Source organism: Lampris incognitus, chromosome 6 (genome assembly GCF_029633865.1).
Source record: "Lampris incognitus isolate fLamInc1 chromosome 6, fLamInc1.hap2, whole genome shotgun sequence".
NCBI classification, from domain to species: Eukaryota; Metazoa; Chordata; class Actinopteri; order Lampriformes; family Lampridae; genus Lampris; species Lampris incognitus.
The window spans coordinates 63,888,917-63,908,029 of record NC_079216.1 but is presented as its reverse complement, the minus strand read 5'-3'; the positions used below and the strand labels follow the sequence as shown (position 1 = coordinate 63,908,029).

The 19,113-nt window shown below is 47.8% G+C and overlaps 2 protein-coding genes across 2 annotated transcripts in view; one reads left to right on the top strand and one right to left on the bottom strand.

Annotated features, from left to right (window-relative positions):
- Window positions 1–9,878, top strand: part of igf1ra (insulin-like growth factor 1a receptor) — a 59,307-nt gene extending 49,429 nt beyond the window's left edge. The window contains 10 exon segments of the mRNA XM_056282543.1: window positions 138–280; window positions 630–795; window positions 937–1,338; window positions 1,471–1,700; window positions 2,585–2,689; window positions 3,208–3,235; window positions 3,238–3,366; window positions 3,632–3,761; window positions 5,389–5,523; window positions 8,649–9,878. Of these exon segments, the coding sequence (XP_056138518.1) occupies window positions 138–280; window positions 630–795; window positions 937–1,338; window positions 1,471–1,700; window positions 2,585–2,689; window positions 3,208–3,235; window positions 3,238–3,366; window positions 3,632–3,761; window positions 5,389–5,523; window positions 8,649–9,174 (1,994 nt within the window). The 3' untranslated portion in view covers window positions 9,175–9,878.
- A 6,429-nt stretch (window positions 9,879–16,307) lies between these two features.
- On the bottom strand, window positions 16,308–19,018 carry pgpep1l (pyroglutamyl-peptidase I like). The gene is made up of 5 exons (XM_056282487.1): window positions 18,988–19,018; window positions 17,103–17,155; window positions 16,897–17,013; window positions 16,567–16,793; window positions 16,308–16,482 (listed from the first exon to the last, which is right to left on the bottom strand). The coding sequence occupies exons 1-5, from the start codon at window positions 19,016–19,018 to the stop codon at window positions 16,308–16,310; spliced, it is 603 nt and encodes a 200-aa protein (XP_056138462.1).
- Between the last annotated feature and the right edge of the window lie 95 nt (window positions 19,019–19,113).

The following is a 19,113-nucleotide window of genomic DNA, read 5'->3' as shown; positions in this document are numbered from 1 at the left end:
AGCAAAGCCAGCTGGGGGACTCTCTTTTGGTGTAAAACTATGAATACTTTCTTTAAAACTGTTGGACCAGCTATAACATAGGGTGTGTGTGTGTGTGTGTGTGTGTGTGTGTGTGTGTGTGTGTGTGTGTGTCATAGACAAGGCAGATGACATCCCCGGAAGGGTTATCTATGAAAGGGATGAAAAGGTGGAGGGCTGTGTGCTGCTGCGCTGGCCTGAGCCCGTTAAACCTAACGGCCTTATCCTGATGTATGAGATCAAGTTCCGTCTGGGGAGTGAGGTGAGTGTGGCCGGAGCTGAAAGGAAAGGCCTTGTGACATCACATTATTATATGTTATCTTGTATAGTTTATTTTATTTTTTTTCATTTTCATACTTTTTTCACGATTCCACACGGTGTACCAGGGGCGCGGTTCAACACTCGAACTCTGAGCGGCTCCACTTTACAGCACCAAGACGAGAGTAAACACCGACATATTCTTCACACGGCCTCGGTTTTGATTAGAGACATGTCCTGAGAAACACGAGGGTTGCGCCCCCCTCCGGTTTGTCGGGCGAAGTGTTTGTGACGTGCCACAGTGTCTGACTCTTGATAATCCCACGTGACCTTGAACCCTTGTTTTCCACCAGCCTGAGAAACACGAGTGTGTGTCACGGCAGCAGTACCGCGAGCACAGAGGGGCGCGGCTGACTAACCTGGGCTCCGGGAACTACTCCGCCCAAGTGCGAGCGATCTCGCTGGCGGGGAACGGCTCCTGGACAGAGAGCGTGTCCTTCTATGTGCCCCCGCCCGAACGTAAGGACAAGCATCACTTTCATCCAATAGATTTGGGGTCCCCCCCCCACCCACCCCCAATTCATTATGTCACAATATGAATACGAATAACATCCCTTGGCCGATGTTGATCTCTTTTTTTTTTCCTCTTCTGGCTGATAGGACGTTATGATGTCACGCTCTATCTGGTCATCATCATCCCCATCATTGTTATACTCATCATCGTCGGACTCATCACGGCTCTCTTCTTTGTCAACAAAACAGAGGTAAAAATCTCCACGCTGCCAAACAAAGAACCTCAGTTACGCTGCGGCCCGTACAACTGTCGTAAAAGTTACGACCGGTGTAATGTTGACCACGGTAACGAGACGTTATTTTCATCGGAATTCCCCGGTCGTCAGATGATACACTTGGCAAAGGCGAGTGATCGGTTTTATGTGTCCGCCATGACGGCTCCTCCATTAGCTGACTAAGTTTGTGGTTGTTTTCGAAGGAATAGCGACAGACTGGGGAACGGAGTCCTTTATGCCTCCGTCAACCCGGAGTACTTCAGCGCCGCAGAGAGTAAGAAGCATCTCATCACACACACAAAAAAGTGCCCCCGCCCCCCCCACCCACACCCCCATCTCCTCTGCGTTTTAGCCGTGTTATGTCGTGCCGTGGGCGGTGTTGACCTGCTGTCTGTTGTGTTGCCAGTGTACGTCCCAGATGAGTGGGAGGTGGCCAGGGAGAAGATCACTATGAACAGGGAGCTGGGTCAGGGCTCCTTCGGCATGGTGTACGAGGGCATCGCCAAGGGGGTGGTCAAGGACGAACCCGATACTCGAGTGGCTATCAAGACGGTCAACGAGTCGGCCAGTATGAGGGAACGCATTGAGTTTCTGAACGAGGCCTCCGTCATGAAGGAGTTCAACTGTCATCATGTGGTAAAAGAGACACTCCAAGTTGTTATCCTCTGGCACCTTCATGAGAAAGGCCTGGGGTTTTAGTGATCCAGAAGTGGAATGTCACCTCTTGATTCGCGAGAGTGCACAACATATTTAAAGCCCCTGTTGCGCAACCCATGTTTAACTTGCTCAAGAATTGAAGATCTCCCTAAAAGTCGAACTTCTCATCTCCATATTTTGCCTCTAAACTCAATGGCTCGGGAATCGGTTCGAATCAGTCAACTCAATAAAGGGTCAACTAGAGGTCCCTCGTCAATCTGTCCCATCCAAAGAACGAATGGCGTTAATAGTTTGTGCACCCAGCACGCGTAGGACAGATAAATCAATATGGTCATGAATAAGCAGACACATTCAACCCAGTTGTGCGCCAGAGCTGCTAGTGGTCATTAATACCTGATTAATGCGGAGAGCAAGGTGTCAGGAGGTCATGAGCACGTACGTAGGTGACTGGAGCCTGAGGCTAGGTCCAACTTCTGAGAGATGGTGTACATTCTCTCATCACCATCGTTATAGCCTCATTATCTAAGCTAAACGGAGATATTCCCTTTGGAAAGCAGATGTTATGACCTTCTATCACGCGTCGCTGGGAGAAAGCCAAACACTTTTAATTATTAACCTCTGGTTGAATAATTTATAGGGAGAGGGTTTTTAATACGTTTCAAAACTCTGCATTGAAAGAGAGACGGAGCTTAAGGTCAATAAATTCTTATTACTCCACTTTCCTTAGAAATATGAGCACTTGGTTGTAGTTTACTGTAGCCTAAATGAGTATCGACAGAATAGTCGGAGTGAGACCACAGTTGGACCGCTGTGAAGGGCGGCACGCCGCCCCGCTGACCTCTGATGTACTCTGGCCGGCGTAGGTGCGGCTGCTGGGTGTGGTCTCTCAAGGACAGCCGACCTTGGTGATCATGGAGCTGATGACCCGTGGGGATCTGAAGAGCCACCTTCGCTCCCTGCGTAAAGAGGTGAGTCACATTTCCCGCTCGGTCCAGCACGCCGTCGACTGTACTCTCTCGTGGAGCGTTCAGAAATGTGTCGCGGTGTCATTTACTTCATTAATGACAACCTCACGGACCAGCCGATACACGTGTTAACACAGGCAGACAGATGCCCATTATCCCCCTCTCTCCTCTCTCTCCTCTCTCTCTCTCTCTCTCTCTCTCTCTCTCTCCTCTCTCTCCTCTCTCTCTCTCTCTCTCTCTCTCCTCTCTCTCCTCTCTCTCTCTCTCTCTCTCTCTCTCTCTCTCTCTCTCTCTCCTCTCTCTCTCTCTCTCTCTCTCTCTCTCTCTCGTCTCTCTCTCTCTCTCTCTCTCTCTCTCTCTCTCTCTCTCTCTCTCTCTCTCTCTCTCACACACACACACCACAATGTCCATTCCTCAGATTGTGATACGTGGCCTGATCTGTGGTTCTTGTTCATTGACATGGACAGCAGAAAAACATGTCAGGAGCTAAATAGCTTGCTTGTGTCTGCCCCCGCCACCAGAATACCACCAGCCAGGTCCTACCCCCGCTGAAAAAATGATCCAGATGGCAGGGGAGATCGCGGATGGCATGGCATACCTCAACGCCAACAAGTTCGTTCACAGAGATCTGGCTGCCAGGAACTGCATGGTGGCGGAAGACTTCACGGTCAAGATCGGAGGTAAGAATCTAGCTAATACAATGCCTCCAGCCACCACCCCACCTCCCATCCCCTCCCTAAATGCTGAACCCACTCTGCTGGCCGTCCAAAGTAAGCATTCAGTCGAGATTTTCAGTGCCTGGGGCAGATGATGAAGCTCTTAATGCAGATGGACAGAAATAGAGGAGAGGTGAGGGCGTGAGCCGGCTCTCGGGAGCCTTCCCCTCCTGCACGTAAGACAAATATTTAGCAGTTTCTCCACCCCGTGTTTCTCTCTCCTCCTCAGACTTTGGCATGACTCGAGACATTTATGAGACAGATTACTATCGAAAAGGAGGGAAAGGCCTGCTGCCAGTCCGCTGGATGTCCCCCGAGTCGCTGAAGGACGGCGTGTTCACTACCATGTCTGATGTCTGGTATGAGAACGCTGCAGCCTTACACAAACACGCACAAGCGCACGAGACTACAACTTCACATATCGGCCCTGTAGCTTTCCGTAAGGTTTGCGAGATCACCGAAAAACGTCCACGACGAGGCTCAAGCGCTTTATTTGACTTTGTACAAACCCCCGTCCTATTCCAGAGGCGTAGCACGTGACCCTTCGGAGGTTGTGTGCTTTCTGCATAAAATGTGTGCATATGCCGAAACCACACATGCTGCAGGACTACGACTGTGAAAACAAGCAGATCCCTCCAGAGCTTGTGCACCAAGGAGGGCATTTCCTTACAGGAACACACACACACACACACACACCGCAGATGTCCCACGTTGGCTGGTGTTTCTTAAAACAGGACCCTAATGTCTTTTGGTTTCCACCAAGCAAAGACCCTTTTCCTCTTTATGGCAGCATAAGGAGTCTCCTTTTGCCCTGCACCTCTCGTTGAACAAGGTTTCTGTGGCGCTCTAACTCACGGCCGTGCCACAGCTCTCTGTAAGACTACAAGCAGAGAAATATAGCTGTTTACTAGCTCCCTTGCAAGTTTTTTGTTTCCCATCTGAAGTGTCCCACGGGCCGGTCCCTCGAAGCCCGCTTAAACTGCTCCAGATGTTCTCAAATGAGATGTTGGAGTGCCAGCAGAAACCACCTCTACGCTGCACACCATATCTTCCCCTTTGATGTTGCACAGATCAAGCCCCGTGTTGCAGGAACTCATTTTGGTCTTCTAAGGGATTTACCAGTAGGTGACTTGTTATTTTGTTGATCAAGAAAAGCTGTCTTTTCTCTTTCAACACAAAAACTGCCCCAGCCAATTGCATATAAGTCACTGTTGTAATAGGCTGTTTTAAAGACTGTTGAGTGTTTGGTCACATCCTGTGCCAATGGTGAAAGTATGACCGGCAAGCACTACTCAACTCTGACAACACTGTGTTCTTTGTTTTTTCTTGTCAAGGTTTTTTTTTTTTTTCAGTTTCCTATTTAACACACTTTCATAAACATCCCAGTGTGGTGTCGTATTAATCTGCACCGCTGGCCAGGGGTTAAGGGAAGGGGAACTCTATATGATGCAAACTGCAGATTGCCCTGCCGAAATGAATTCGGTGAGACTCCTCCGCCAGCTTCATGCACCACCTGCCTCACTAGCAGTTCTACTACTACTACTACTACTACTACTACACACAGCCTTCCTCTTCTTCAGTGGTAGGGTTTCCTGATCATCACGTTGCACAGACATGTCGGAACGGCCGTAAGATCTACATGCTGCTAATAACTTGTCTTATATTTTCCCCTCATGGACTCTGATGTGCTTCTGAATGTGAAAGATGAAGAAAAAAGCCGTTCTATGTTCCTTCGCTATCTTGCGTTTTCCCTGTCACGTCCATTTGAGGGATGCAGAAATGTCAATTGTCAAGATGCCGCGACTCCACGCTCCTTGCATTGGGAGTGTGTCTTATGTAGGTGATGTAGGAATTTGCATCCACTCCACCCTTCGACTGCCAGTAAGCGGCAACGGACACGAGTGCTGGACAATTGCCTAAAATGGAAGTGTAATTCAGACGTGTGTGTGTGTGTGTGTGTGTGTGTCCTCCTGTCTCCTACTGCAGGTCATTCGGTGTGGTGCTGTGGGAGATCGCCACCTTAGCGGAGCAACCGTATCAGGGCATGTCCAACGAGCAAGTGTTGCGCTTCGTCATGGAGGGAGGGCTCCTGGACAAACCTGACAACTGCCCCGACATGTTGTAAGTTGCCCCCCCCCCCCTCTTCGGCCGTGAATGGTGCTGAGCTCATGGTCTGTACATGTTTGCATCTTACTACGTTCTAAATTATCTCGTCGCCCTTCGGTCGCCCATCTTGAGGCCGTCGGAGCCCTTGTGTCCTGATATACTCCGTCTGCAGTCAATGTCGTACAAAGGAGCCTGCGCCCCATAAAGGTTTTTAACCCCTTTCCAGTCGATGCCCCCGTGTCTATTTCCAGTTGTGGCTGTGAAGTGCGTAGGGTATCATGTGATGTGTGTTCCAGCGTAGGGCCAAGTCGAGGCCCTAACCGGTGACATTTACGTCACGGGTTAAATGCAGCCCGCTGACGACATGGCCCCCGTCGCTCAGCTGGCGGCGCGGGGGGTGGGGTGGGGGGGTGGGGGGGGTGGGAATGGCTCCTCAGACGTTAGACCAGGCCCATAGAAGGGATGCCGTGACCCGTGCGTGAGAGATGCTCCTCATTCCTGCCACTTAGATGGGCCGCGAGGAGGGAGATCAGTTTCTGTTCGTTAGCCAAGGGAGGACGGTGGAGAGAAGGAAAGAAGGAATTCATTAACGAATCACCCAAGCTTTTAGGAGGAGGGAAAAAAAGAAAGCGCAGCCTGCCTGCCTGCCAGTGTGCTCTTCTGCGTAGATGCATTTCTTCTCTTCCTCTGACCTCAATGAGAAGGCATTCCAAACCCCCCCCACCACCCCACCCCCACCCCCCCACCCCCACCCCCCCTCTGCACTCCCCATGGCTGGCCTCACCTTAGAAAGGGAGCATGGGTGAAAAGTGTTGTGCAGACACAAACCTCTGGTTTCTATGGCAGCCTGATCGCTTTGTCCTGATTACACGAGTGTTTGGACTGTATTATGGAGGTGGTGGTGATGGTGGTGGCGGTGGCGGCGGGGTGTGTGTGTGTGTGTGGTGTGAGTCATATTTGGAAAGCTTCAGATATTTTCCCCGTTTACTGTCTTTCCATGGTCAGGTAGCTCTGGGTCAGGGATTGGATTTCCCATGTCCCCGTCTCCGGTTTCACGGAGACAAAAGTGAAAAGTGCGCTCTCTTTCACAGGGTTGGGCGAGAACGAAACACAGACTCGGCGATCGCGTTATGATTTTTTTTTTTGGTGTGGAATGCACGGTATCGCTTACAGTACTAATATCCATCAGGGCTTCGTGGGACCGGCGCTGGTGCATGTGAGGAGGTGGTTTGAGTGTGTGCGGTCCCGCTGCTAGACATTCCTGTTCCAGTTAACAGTCCTGCAGGTTACAGATTTCCTCCCGCGGCAATTTTGGGAGACTTGCATCCAACATCTGGACTGAAAATGTCTGTTATGCTTTTCCCCACGGCTATACGTTATTGTCGTCTGAATGACTTCTTCCTGGATTTTCTCCCCCGGTTTTATTTTTTTTCACATTCTACATAACGTGGCCAGTAGTTTACGGAAGAAAACGGGATCGCCGATCGCCTCAAAGTCTGGCTATCTGCACATGGGTCCGCCGAGAAGCTGCCCAACTGATGGCGGACTTCGCCGTCCAAGCATTTACTCCTGTACATTCGTCTCCCCGTTCCATCGCCGGGGGCAGAATTTTGCCTTCGGACATCGAGCGTAACCAGAGATGCGGCTCGACCTCATGACCCTCGCTTTCCGCCAGCTGAGGGCCGGGTCGGATACGCACACAGTTAGCGCTGTGAAATATCCCCTTTTATATTGCTCCGTCGGATACGCGTAACGGCGTCGGCATGTGTCCGTCCGCCTTGACGGATTTACGGCCCTGTGTGTTCTTCTTTACCCCCCCCCCCCCCCCCGTTCGCCCCGGCGAGCGCTGTGCGCGGCAACAGATGTGGGCGTAAGGGTACGTAGCGAGCCAGCGCCGAGCAGACAGGTTACTCCAGAGCTCGGGCTCGGCTCCAAGCATTACGCTCGTTTTCACGGGAAGTCTTAGGAGCGTAGCTTGAGACATCCCAGTGTTAAGAACGAGACCCGGGCCGCGTGGCTGAAAAACAAGTCAGCGCCGCCGCCTCAGGATAGCCCAGCCCGCGACACCTGGCGCCGAGAGGAGCCGGTACCCAGCTACGCTAGCTGTCGTGGGCTGCAGAGCCACCATCAGATGGTGGCGGGGAGTATGAGGGGAACAAGGAGGGAAACAAGAGGGGCAGAGAGAGCTAGCGTGGTGACAGAGGCGTTTATGTCCGCGGGCCTCGGAGTGTATTCTTAGCTTGTTTGTGTACAGTTGGAGTTGTGGTCGCGTGGTATAGCGCCACACCGAACTGTAATAATTCTCTTTTTAATGATGTTGTTTTGACGTTTCCCAAGCCCGACTGCCGGCCTGGCACGGCGCGCTTATGCAGGATTTACTGGGCCGTTGCGTACGTACGTACCTATATGAGAGATCGGCGTTCCCGACCGGATTCTCGATTCGGTAAGAGCGAGGCGGATACGCCGGACTCGACGTGTAAAGCAGCATCCCGGTAGCACTTTCCTCCGCCACACCTCTGAGCCCAACTGGAATGGGGGGGGGGGACACAATGTGAAAATGTATATACTTTGTTTCTGTTGGAATTTCATCAGCGATTCGGTTCGAAGGGCCATATTCGAAGGAAGGCGAACTTGACAGTTCTGCTTTTGCAAACAGGCGCATGCTTGTGTGTTTCCTCTTTGCCCGTTAGTCGTTATGTTTCACTGAATGACACCGGCTTCAAAGAAATTCAGCTCAGCAGAGGTTTGCATTCAGCAGGAAGTTGCTCTGAACTGTGTCAACATACCGTTGTTACGTGTCGCTTTAGGGCTCCTTGTCATTGTGCTTCTGTCCCCTATTCCTTTCTTATTGGCGTACCGGGCCCAGTAAATTGATTGGAAAAGTGCTCTATAAATAAAGCCTTGCTTGCTTACAGTGTGGTGACTTTCAATGCTTGGGAGTTACCAAAACACACCGGGCTTTAACTTTGCTTTACACTGCCACCTGCTGGTATAGGATTGGAAGTTTTGTCAATTTATGGCAACGGGGGCCAATACAAAACCACACCCCCCCCCCAAAAAACAAGAAAAGGAAGAACTATAGTGTAATTAGCTTCTTAAATTTTGATTAACCCCCTCATTCTAATGTGTGTTACCTTCAGGTTTGAGCTAATGAGGATGTGCTGGCAGTATAACCCCAAGATGCGTCCGTCCTTCCTGGAGATCATCAGCAGCATCAAGGAGGAATTGGATCCCCCCTTCAGGGAGATGAGCTTCTTCTACAGTGACGAGAATAAGCCGCCGGACACTGAGGAGCTGGATATGGAGGTGGAGAACATGGAGAACATTCCACTGGACCCTGCATCCACCAGGCAGCCGTCTGCTGCCCCTACACCCTGTGCTGGGGCTATGGGGGGCACATCGCCCCCTACTGCCCAGCAATTATCCCCCATGCAAGGCCCAAGTACTCCTTTACTGGGACGTTCCTCTCCCTCAACCCCGGCCCCTGCTGCCTCAGCCTCAGCGTCGCCGGGCCAAGTCATGGACAAGCACTCAGGACAAGTTTCAGCCAACGGACCTGTGGTGCTGCTGCGGCCCAACTTTGACGAGTTGCAGCCCTACGCCCACATGAACGGGGGTAGAAAGAACGAACGGGCCCTGCCACTGCCCCAGTCCTCAGCCTGCTGATATCAGCCCCCCCCCTCCCCCTCCATGGCCAGCCTAGCTGCTCCTCCTCCTCCTCCTTTTACACAGGGTAAAAAAAGAAAAAGAAAAAACCCTCTCCCACGACTCTTAAGCAAGGATGGAAGAGGTAAGACAGGGCGGACATTCTTCTACTGTGCAGCAGTAGACGGTCTCTTCACTTGTGATTTCATTATCAGTGACTGACTCGAGAAAGACTGAAACACAGCACAGAAGCCTGCTAAAGCGTTTGGAGTAAAGGTGGCTCAGACTCAACACTGGGAAACTCTGCGGTCTCCTTCCTGTGCAGCCTGTATTGTAAAATAGTTGTTCCTGGAGTCCTTTAAGAAGGATAACGGTACAGGCGTCGTCTATCCTGACTTACAGATATTGTAAGACATGAACTTAATTAAGAGAATACTTTCCTAGCATATCTGCCAGCAAATCCAACAGAAGAGCACTTTTTTCTGATGATTTTAGAAAGGATGTTGTGGATATCTGAGTGTGTATTTATACAATGTGATTCTCTATAATAATGGTAAAGTTACATTTCTGATATGACTTTCCATCAATGTTACTTTCTTTCGTTGAGCATCGGACTAGCTTTTAATGCTGTGTGAGGACACCTCGAGTATGAATTTTAGACTACGACCATTGTTCTTTTTTTCTTTCTGTTACGTCGTTTATCTATGGGTGTAGATCCTTCCAGGAGCGGGTCAAAATGGACGAGGAGGGGGCTGTTGTGTGTCTGCCAAAATTTTGCCAAATCAATCCCCCCACCCCCCCACCCCAACTTGGTAAAGGTCTCCCTTCTTGCTCCCAAGGCTGTGACTCAAAGTTGACAAAAATTGGTGAAACTAGGAACGATACCAAAATTGCTTTTCGTCAATCAGGTCTTGCATGCGTGGGGTGGAGCAAAACCAAAACAGAGGTCTGTTTGTGAAAGGTGCCGTTTCCAGACCTTCCGATTAACTCCTTTCTTAGGGTGCAGGGACGGGTTTTGAAAATCTTGCTGAACCCCTGTGATGTTTCGCGTCATCTACGCTGCATTTCTGTGACGCAGACTGCAGACACGGTAGCCGGCGTAACAGATTTTAGCTCACGACGATGTAGATTTCTGATGACTTCAAATGTGAAACACAATTCGGTTTACCTTCACAGCACAGACCGGGGATTCGGTTCATCTGGGCACGTTTGCTGAGAGAAACTCTTCCAGATGGACAGATTCACCTTTCAGTGGTTCCCTTACCTGGGTTACTGAGCATGCATAAAGACAGGATACCTTAATAATAATCGTACAATTCTAACCAGTAGTCGTTACCATTAATGGAAACCCTGCAGCAGCCAAGTGGTGTGTAATAAAACTCTTGATAAAAAGTCGCCCAAAGTTGAAATTGTGCAAGATGCACTAACCACAAATTTATGATTCTGAAATCTGTGATTGGAAAATAAGCCAGTATATTTTCCTGGTTATCCTGGATAACCTACCATAAGGATATAACGTGCAAAAGAGGTTTACCCCTATAACATGCCCTAACCTGTTCCTCCATTTGATACTAAACACGAGTCTGCAGAGGCCAGTTGAATGCCCATTCCCGACATGCTTTTCGGATGAGCAGATGTGGAAATGGGGGGGGGGGGGGGGCTGACCCTGACCCTGACCCTGATAATGGTCTTTTTGAATATTTCTGCACCCACACAGGTCGGAGTATGAATGATATTTCCTCTGTGTCTTTTGTATTGAACCCATGTGACTTGAGTCAGTCAACTCTGAGTCAGAGCCCAAATCGGTCCTTATTTCAACATGTTGCACAAAAACAATAATCACAAATCATAATTGTCTCACTTCTAATCACCAAGCGCCACAATCTGAAGATGGGATGTCGTCTGTTTAACCCCCCCCCCCCCACTTTCATTTGTGCACATCGTTGCCCCTTTTCTGTCAATTTTAACTGTAAGCTGAAAGTTTCGTTTGAGAGATGAACGTCACTGGCGGAGGCGTTGCTACTTAAAAGGACACGGCACCAAATAGACAACAACCAACTGACCTGAGACAGACACAGAGAAAGAGATGGTACTGGATCCACCAGGATTTTTATAGCCCAGACATCTTCTGAGTCACAGCAGCTTACTATTACAGCAGTAAGTAGTCTCTCTCTATCTCTGTATCCACACACAGACTCACACACACACACACACACACACACATATATATATATATATATATAAGGTCTTACAGTTCTATGTTAGACTGCAGGATAATTTTTATACACATCATTGGTTTGTCACTTTTTTAACCTTTTTATGGTTCAGAAGTTTGCCTCTCTATGTCTGTACAGAACAAAGCTGCTATAATATTCTTCTTCTCTTTAGGATGATATATACACACACACACACATACATATATATATATATGTATGTATGTATGTATGTGTGTGTGTAGACAAAGGAAATCCTTCAGGTTTGATATTTTATGGTCTCCACTACAGTCCATTTCTTATACCTTCTCACTTTGTTCAAAAATGAAAGAAAGAAAAAAAAAAAAGAGAAAAGATAAAACATGTATACAGGATCAGTAGATATGAAATTGTTTTTCTGTATCACTAGATTTTGTTCTTTGCCTTTTTGGTTTTTATGTCCTGTCTCCCTTCTGTATTCTCTTTGTAGATGTCTGTTATTAATTATTATTATTATTATTATTATTATTTGGAATGGACACCTTAGCTCGATGTGTGAGCTTTTACTTTCTGCACCCACCCCCCCTTTTTTTTGTTTTGTTTTGTTTTTAGCACCGCGCCTAGCGTTGCCCTCTAGGTGCGACTCAATCTCAGGTCAAAGTAAAGGCTTTGCTTTCTCCACACACTCTCATGATGCCCCCCCCCCCACCACCACCATCACCACACACACGCTTTGTTGTGTCCAATAGTGCCCTTTCTCCTCCCTTCCGGCCCCTCACTGACAGTTAAAGTATACCCCCCCACCCCCACCCCGATGCCTCCTTTGGAAGTCAGGATTAGTTCCCATACACCAGATGTTTTAGTTGTACCACATCTGGTTTTTTTACCCATCCATTTGTTGCCTCTCTGGAATTAATAGGGCTTATTGGGTTGTCTGGTTTGCCTTAATTATCCCAACCATTTGCCACCCATCTAAAAATCATATAAATCCTTTTTTTTTTGTTTTTTTTTGTTTTTTTTTTTTCATCTACACTCTCAAACGCAATATTATACCACTTTTGCACTCTGTTGACACATTAGTTCTTTCAAATGAAAGCAGGTCTTATTTTTTTGTTTTCTTAATTATTGCTTCTGTAAACCAAATAAACGATGGGGTCAAGTCCAGGGAAGGGACTGCATTTCAGTGTCATGAATGGAAATAGGTCTTACATGGAGGCTGAGTCGTAAAAAAAAAAAGAAAAAAGAAAAAGAAAGTGTTTTGAAGGATTTCTCCTCATCCTCTGAAAATGTTGCTTGCATATTTTTTTTTTCCTTCGGTTTTTTTTCTCTCTCTCTCTCTCTCTGTAGGATTGTTATTTATTTATTTTTTTTATTTTCCTTTTTGTGATATCAGTTTAAATCACTGTATAAATGCCCCATGATTCAGTATAAAGTTGGATTTTTTTATATGGATTTTCTTTGGTGTCATGACTGGGGGACTTAAAACTTTTTTTCCTTCGAGTATATATCTACCTCACTCTTTTTAAATATATGTATGTGTATGGAAAAAAGAAAAGTACATCTCACTCGTTCTCGTTAGTTTGTATAGACTAGTCTCTGGATGAACCTCCTTATCTGGGTGTACCCCACAGGGACCTGGAGAACCTCACGGCTAGATTAGGACAGGAGATGGAATCTGTCTATGGTGGGTTTACTGCTGCCCTGCCCCGACACCGGCCTGCCTGCCAATGTCCGGCCCGGCCCGGCCCGGCCGCTCTCAAAAGCAAAGTTTATAGTTTCGAGCGTTGGAAGAAAAGGATCTGTGTAGGACTACGTGGTGCAGAGTGATAATAGTTGCCTTCATGACAGTACGGTGCGGAGGCTGGCTCCGGCCGGCTCTGCAGAGTCAGCACGGATTGTCTTACGGTATGCATATGAGAAGAAGAGATGGACACTATAACCCCCAGCCTACATTTTCTTTTCTTTCTTTCTTTTTTTTTTTTTTTGCCTGAATACTTTGCAGTGTTGTAAAGTTTTGCATGGTGTTATACTGTCTAGCCCCCCCCCCCAACCCCAAAATAAGAAAGGCCAGGGCAGGACATCAGCATGGTCAGACATTCCATCTCCGCTGACTCCCGACACAGTCGCGTCTATAACCTCGAGTCACCAGACTACCAAAAGAGGGTTGGCACAAACAACTTAACATTTCTCAACACATCGGTTATCACTGGGGGGGGGGGGGTGAGTTATAAAAAAAAAAAAAGGGAAAATATTTTTAATCCAACTCCATTAAGTGTGCTTTGCAAGTAGTACCTCCTCTGCTGTGAAGCTGCAGCTGCAGTTACAGCGCGAATCGCCGACCCTCGCCGAGTTGTCCCGAGCCCCCCGGGAGTGTCCGTCGAAACCCGCCCGTCCGCCAGTCGGCCCCGCTCCCTACGATGCGTCTGTACTCTGAAGCGCATAGCGAGGACCCCCCCTCGTCGCAGAGTACTTTACTACAGCGATAGCAGTAACTCCGCCTCCCATGGGGTTCAGCTTCCAGCGGGGCCCTAAGAGGTTCAGATGAGCCATGTTGGAACCAAAGCCCCAGAAATCTGCTCTGGTCCTTATAAATATCAGGATGCCGAGAAGATTTGTTTTCTCTAGTTCACCTTTCTTCTTTCTTTTTGTGCCCTTAAACCCTACATGGCTGTGTGCACGCCACCGTTTCCTCCGTCTACCGTGTCTACCTGCTGTTTGTCAACACGGTCCAGCTCTCGCCACGACGAGTATTCGGCGTTACCCGAGTGTGTCCCATAACCCCCCCCCCCCCCCGTTTCATTTCTCTAGTCGGGCTCCTGTCTGCCGGTTTGCTGCTTACAATAATGCTGCTGGTCCCAAAAGCTCCCTGGGTTTAAAGCAGGGGTGTCAAACCCCAGGCCTCGAGGGCCGCAGTGTCTGCAGGTATGTGTTGCAACCGCGCACTACACCGCCTGATTAAGCTAGTTCCTGTCCCTCCTTGATCCAGGAGGTGAGCTAATTAGATAAATCAGGTGGTGCAGTGCACGGTTGCAACACATACCTGCAGACACTGCGGCCTCACCACCTGATTAAACCAGTTCCTGTCCCTCCTTGATCCAGGAGGTGAGCTAATTAGATAAATCAGGTGGTGCAGTGCACGGTTGCAACACATACCTGCAGACACTGCGGACCACCTGATTAAACCAGTTCCTTCCCCTCCTTGATCCAGGAGGTGAGCTAATTAGATAAATCAGGTGGTGCAGTGCACGGTTGCAACACATACCTGCAGACACTGCGGCCTCACCACCTGATTAAACCAGTTCCTGTCCCTCCTTGATCCAGGAGGTGAGCTAATTAGATAAACCAGGTGGTGCAGTGCACGGTTGCAACAAATACCTGCAGACACTGCGGCCTCCACCTGATTAAGCTAGTTCCTTTCCCTCCTTGATCCAGGAGGTGAGCTAATTAGATAAACCAGGTGGTGCAGTGCACGGTTGCAACACATACCTGCAGACACTGCGGCCTCCACCTGATTAAGCTAGTTCCTTTCCCCTCCTTGATCCAGGAGGTGAGCTAATTAGATAAATCAGGTGGTGTGGTGCACGGTTGCAGCACATACCTGCAGACACTGCGGCCCTCGAGGCCTGGAGTTTGACACCCCTGGGTTTAAAGCGTCTTAAGGACGGCCCCCGCAGGTTTCCCCGGACCGCCGGGCGCGGCGTCTCCCCGGGCTGGAGAGATTAGACAAAGACGTAGGACTCGGGTGTCGGAAATACAACCCGCAAGCAATACCGATTCGATATTGGACGCTAAATCTGAGGGCTCGCAATACGTTGTTCTGCAGCCGAGAGAAGGGGCTATGTGAGGGCCGCTCCTTTTGGTGAGGAACAGACTGGAATTTGCATAAAAAAGAAAAGATTTATCGCTGACAAAAAGGCCAACTGTGCTTGTGTCGTCACTTATATTTGTGTGACGTCTCGGTTTGGATGTATGTTATGACACAACACGGAGGTCCTGTGAGAGGATTCCCCCTCCTGCAGTAGTGGGAAGGGTGCAGACTCGGCCTGTTATGGTGTGTATATCTGTTCGCATTGAGCCCTGCCGAGGCTCTTAACGGTTACCGGAGGGTCACGACCAGGTCTCGACCACAGTTTGAACAAACACAAACGGGGCAGGGATGTTTCGTAGATTACGGGTAGTCGTGGTTAAGAGAAAAAAAACAAAAAGACACGACTAGAATCAGGCCTACGTTTACAGCAGCAGAATAGTGGCTTCTTCTTCTTCTTCTCTATTTTTTTCTTCCCCCCTGCATCGCCAGATTGCAAGCGTAAATATAAATCGACCGAGAAAGGGTTCAAATTAACCAGCTCCTCCAGAATGTTCTCTGTGCAGACCTCAGGGTTACGTAGGATGCATCGACGCGTTCAAATTGCAATAATGAGTTTGAGGTTTATCGCTACCGCGCTTCGCTTTTTACCATTTGCTACCCCCCCCTATATCTTCGGAGGGGGGGGGGCCTTGTTTTGCCGTTATTTTATCATATTTCCGCAAATGCTGAATCTGTGTGTTAATTCGATAATGGGGGGGGGGGAGATAATATTCAAAAGCTTTGCTAGACTTGACTTCTTGCAAGTTCTGTATCTGAGGCCTCAAGCTCTCTCTCACCTTTGGGCGAGACGGGGTATTTTTGACCCGCCGTCTCGAAAATGTGTATCTGAGAATTTCTTGTGTTTTCTTTCTTTTCTTTTTTTGTTTTTCCTCTCTCCTGAATTTTTGAATAAAAAAAAGTGGATAAGAAATATCGCCGCAACTGTTTCATTACCTGGCTACTCGTGATTTCGCCGCGATGCTTTTCTGCCAATGTGTCGGGGGGGGGGGGGGGCGTGATCGGCGTCTCCGCGGCGAGCTGTGAGTCGATGTCGGTGGTTCTCGACTACGCATACGACTGTAAGTCTTGAACAACTTGGCAGGTATTCGCACACGTCATGCAGTGTTTGGGGCTGCGTCTAGTTGTTGGAGCATGGTCCGAATGAGCGCCTGCAGCAGAGGCACCAGTCTGTCTGTTGAGGCCCTGCTGCCAGATGCAGGGAGATGGACGAGGGCTGCTCTCCTCTCGCCGTGGTACAGCGAGCAGTAATAAGCAAAGTCACAGACGTACCTGAGAGGGGAAGAGGACACGTTACTTCACAAACTGAGTGTCTTGTCAGCACATTGTCTTGCTGGGGGAAACAAGAAAACTTACCCGCCGGCGTCCCTGGAGTAAACGACATCTGTCCCCATGTGTTTGAACTGCTTGGAGAGGGACCTCATATTTATGAGAGAGTCCAGCTTTTCTGGTCCTCCTTGGACACAGCAGCGGCTCTCAGGGCAAACGCCGCTCACGTCTTTGTCGGCGTAGCCACCGTTCTTCCCCGTCTGCTCCAGAACGACGGCTTTGGACCCTCTCGCTATTCCAAGATGCACAATTAACTTGGGCACAGATGAAAAAACACATCAAGACCAAGACTCGACTTCTGGCGGCGTAGTCGGCATGCTCCTGTTTAGGCCTCAAGACTAAGGCGGTGTATTTTACCTTCGGGCGGAGAGTTTGCCAAAGGTCAGCAATGATCTGCTGGGTCTTGAGGTAGCTTACTGGTAACTCCTTGATGTGAACACTCTCCCCCCTTCCCAGCCCAGCCACCTGCAAGCTCTGGGAGTCCCAAATGTACATCATTTCAGTCGATGAGTGTTCTCCAACCTGCTAAATTATCAATGCCATGAAAATATCTTAACCGTTACCTGGGCGGCTGTCCAACTCAGATTCACGAAGTGCTGCCGGAAAGGTCCAAACCCTAAAAAACAAACCAGAAGGCCTTCATTTCCCCAACAGTTGTATTTGAATTCTAGAGCCCACTGGCTCCCAGGCTACGGACGCGATTGTGATAAAAGCGCATGAAAGAATTTGAATTTTTTGTTTTTGTTGCAAAAATAGGTGCATTATGGTGCTAAGTGATAATTAATCAAAGGAAAAATCTTTCCTTTTCTCTTCAGAGACTGTTTGTGGATATCAGTGCTAGTTACCCGGCTGGACAAATACACCTACAGTCCCATTTTGGTAGGTTTTTTTCCAATTTGTTCGTAGTGGCATTTTTTTTTTGGAGAGAAAATTAGATCAGAAATGAGCAGGTACGCATTCATCTGGATATGATTTATCTACCCACACACACAATTCTAATATATCTGTCTCCTATTTTCAATTCTAAGTGGCCTGAGATGATAGAAATAATGCTCCTAAAATCAGTATTCCTAGTAAGCTGCATTTTTAACCATTTATCTATCAGTACTGAGGGAAGACCATCTGAAACAAAAGGCTGGCTAGAAGAAGAAAAGGGTGCTGAATGTACCAGAGCTGTTCACGACAGACTTTCAGGCAGGAGCACAACACAGTGAGGCAGAAACTGCACAGTGGACTGGCATCTGTTTACCCTCTAAACCAGTGGTCCTCAACCTTTTGGGGGTCCGGGACCCCCTGCGTATTTTTGATCTACCCTGAGGACCCCTCCACCTGATCTTGGGGGAGGGGGGTTGCAATTTGATAGAAACAGTAGAAACTGCATTTTAAATTGCATTATAGCATTTATTCACTCTTTGGGGCAAAAATAAGAGCTTTCAGTTGTAACTTCGATATAGTTAACAAAACAGAATTCTTATGCAGTAACTTTCAGATATATGTAACAACACAGAATATGTATTCAGTAACTTTCAGATATATGTAACAAAACAGAATATGTATTCAGTAACTTTCAGATATATGTAACAACAGAATATGTATTCAGTAACTTTCAGATATATGTAACAAAACAGAATATGTATTCAGTAACTTTCAGATATATGTAACAAAACAGAATATGTATTCAGTAACTTTCAGATATATGTAACAAAACAGAATATGTATTCAGTAACTTTCAGATATATGTAACAAAACAGAATATGTATTCAGTAACTTTCAGATATATGTAACAAAACAGAATATATATTCAGTAACTTTCAGATATATGTAACAAAACAGAATATGTATTCAGTAACTTTCAGATATATGTAACAAAACAGAATTCTTATGCAGTAACTTTCAGATGTATGTAACAAAACAGAATATGTATTCAGTAACTTTCAGATATATGTAACAAGACAGAATATGTATTCAGTAACTTTCAGATATATGTAACAAAACAGAATATGTATTCAGTAACTTTCAGATATATGTAACAAAACAGACTTTTTATGCAGTAACTTTTAACAATGCAAACGGGAGCGAGATCTCTTATTAAAGTACAATAGATTACACTTGTGAAACGGAAGTAATTAGAGAAAAAAGTCCTGTTACCCTTTATAGTTTAGGTAGATAAAGGTCTCAGTCACATTTGAGTAAAATAATCCTGTTTCTATAAATGTGATAGGATCTTTTTTTTAAAAGATATTTTATTTTCACGGACCCCTTGCAATTACACCACGGACCACTAGGGGTCCGCGGACCCCCGGTTGAGAAACCCTGCTCTAAACGACTGGATCCAGTCTACCACATCCATCTAAATAGAGCAGGAAGCACAAACTGGGACCTGCCCCCCCCCCCCCAAGAATGCCCTTAGGGTGCCCCCTGATGACGTCAGCTGTAAGGAAGGCATACCTGTTATGACCACTGTTCCGTCCGTATCCATGACACGATGACGTTCCAGTGAGCTCCGAGGTCCAAAGCAGAGCCGAGGTGAATGATGCACAACACAGTCTAACGCCGCTCTGCAGACCGAACCGA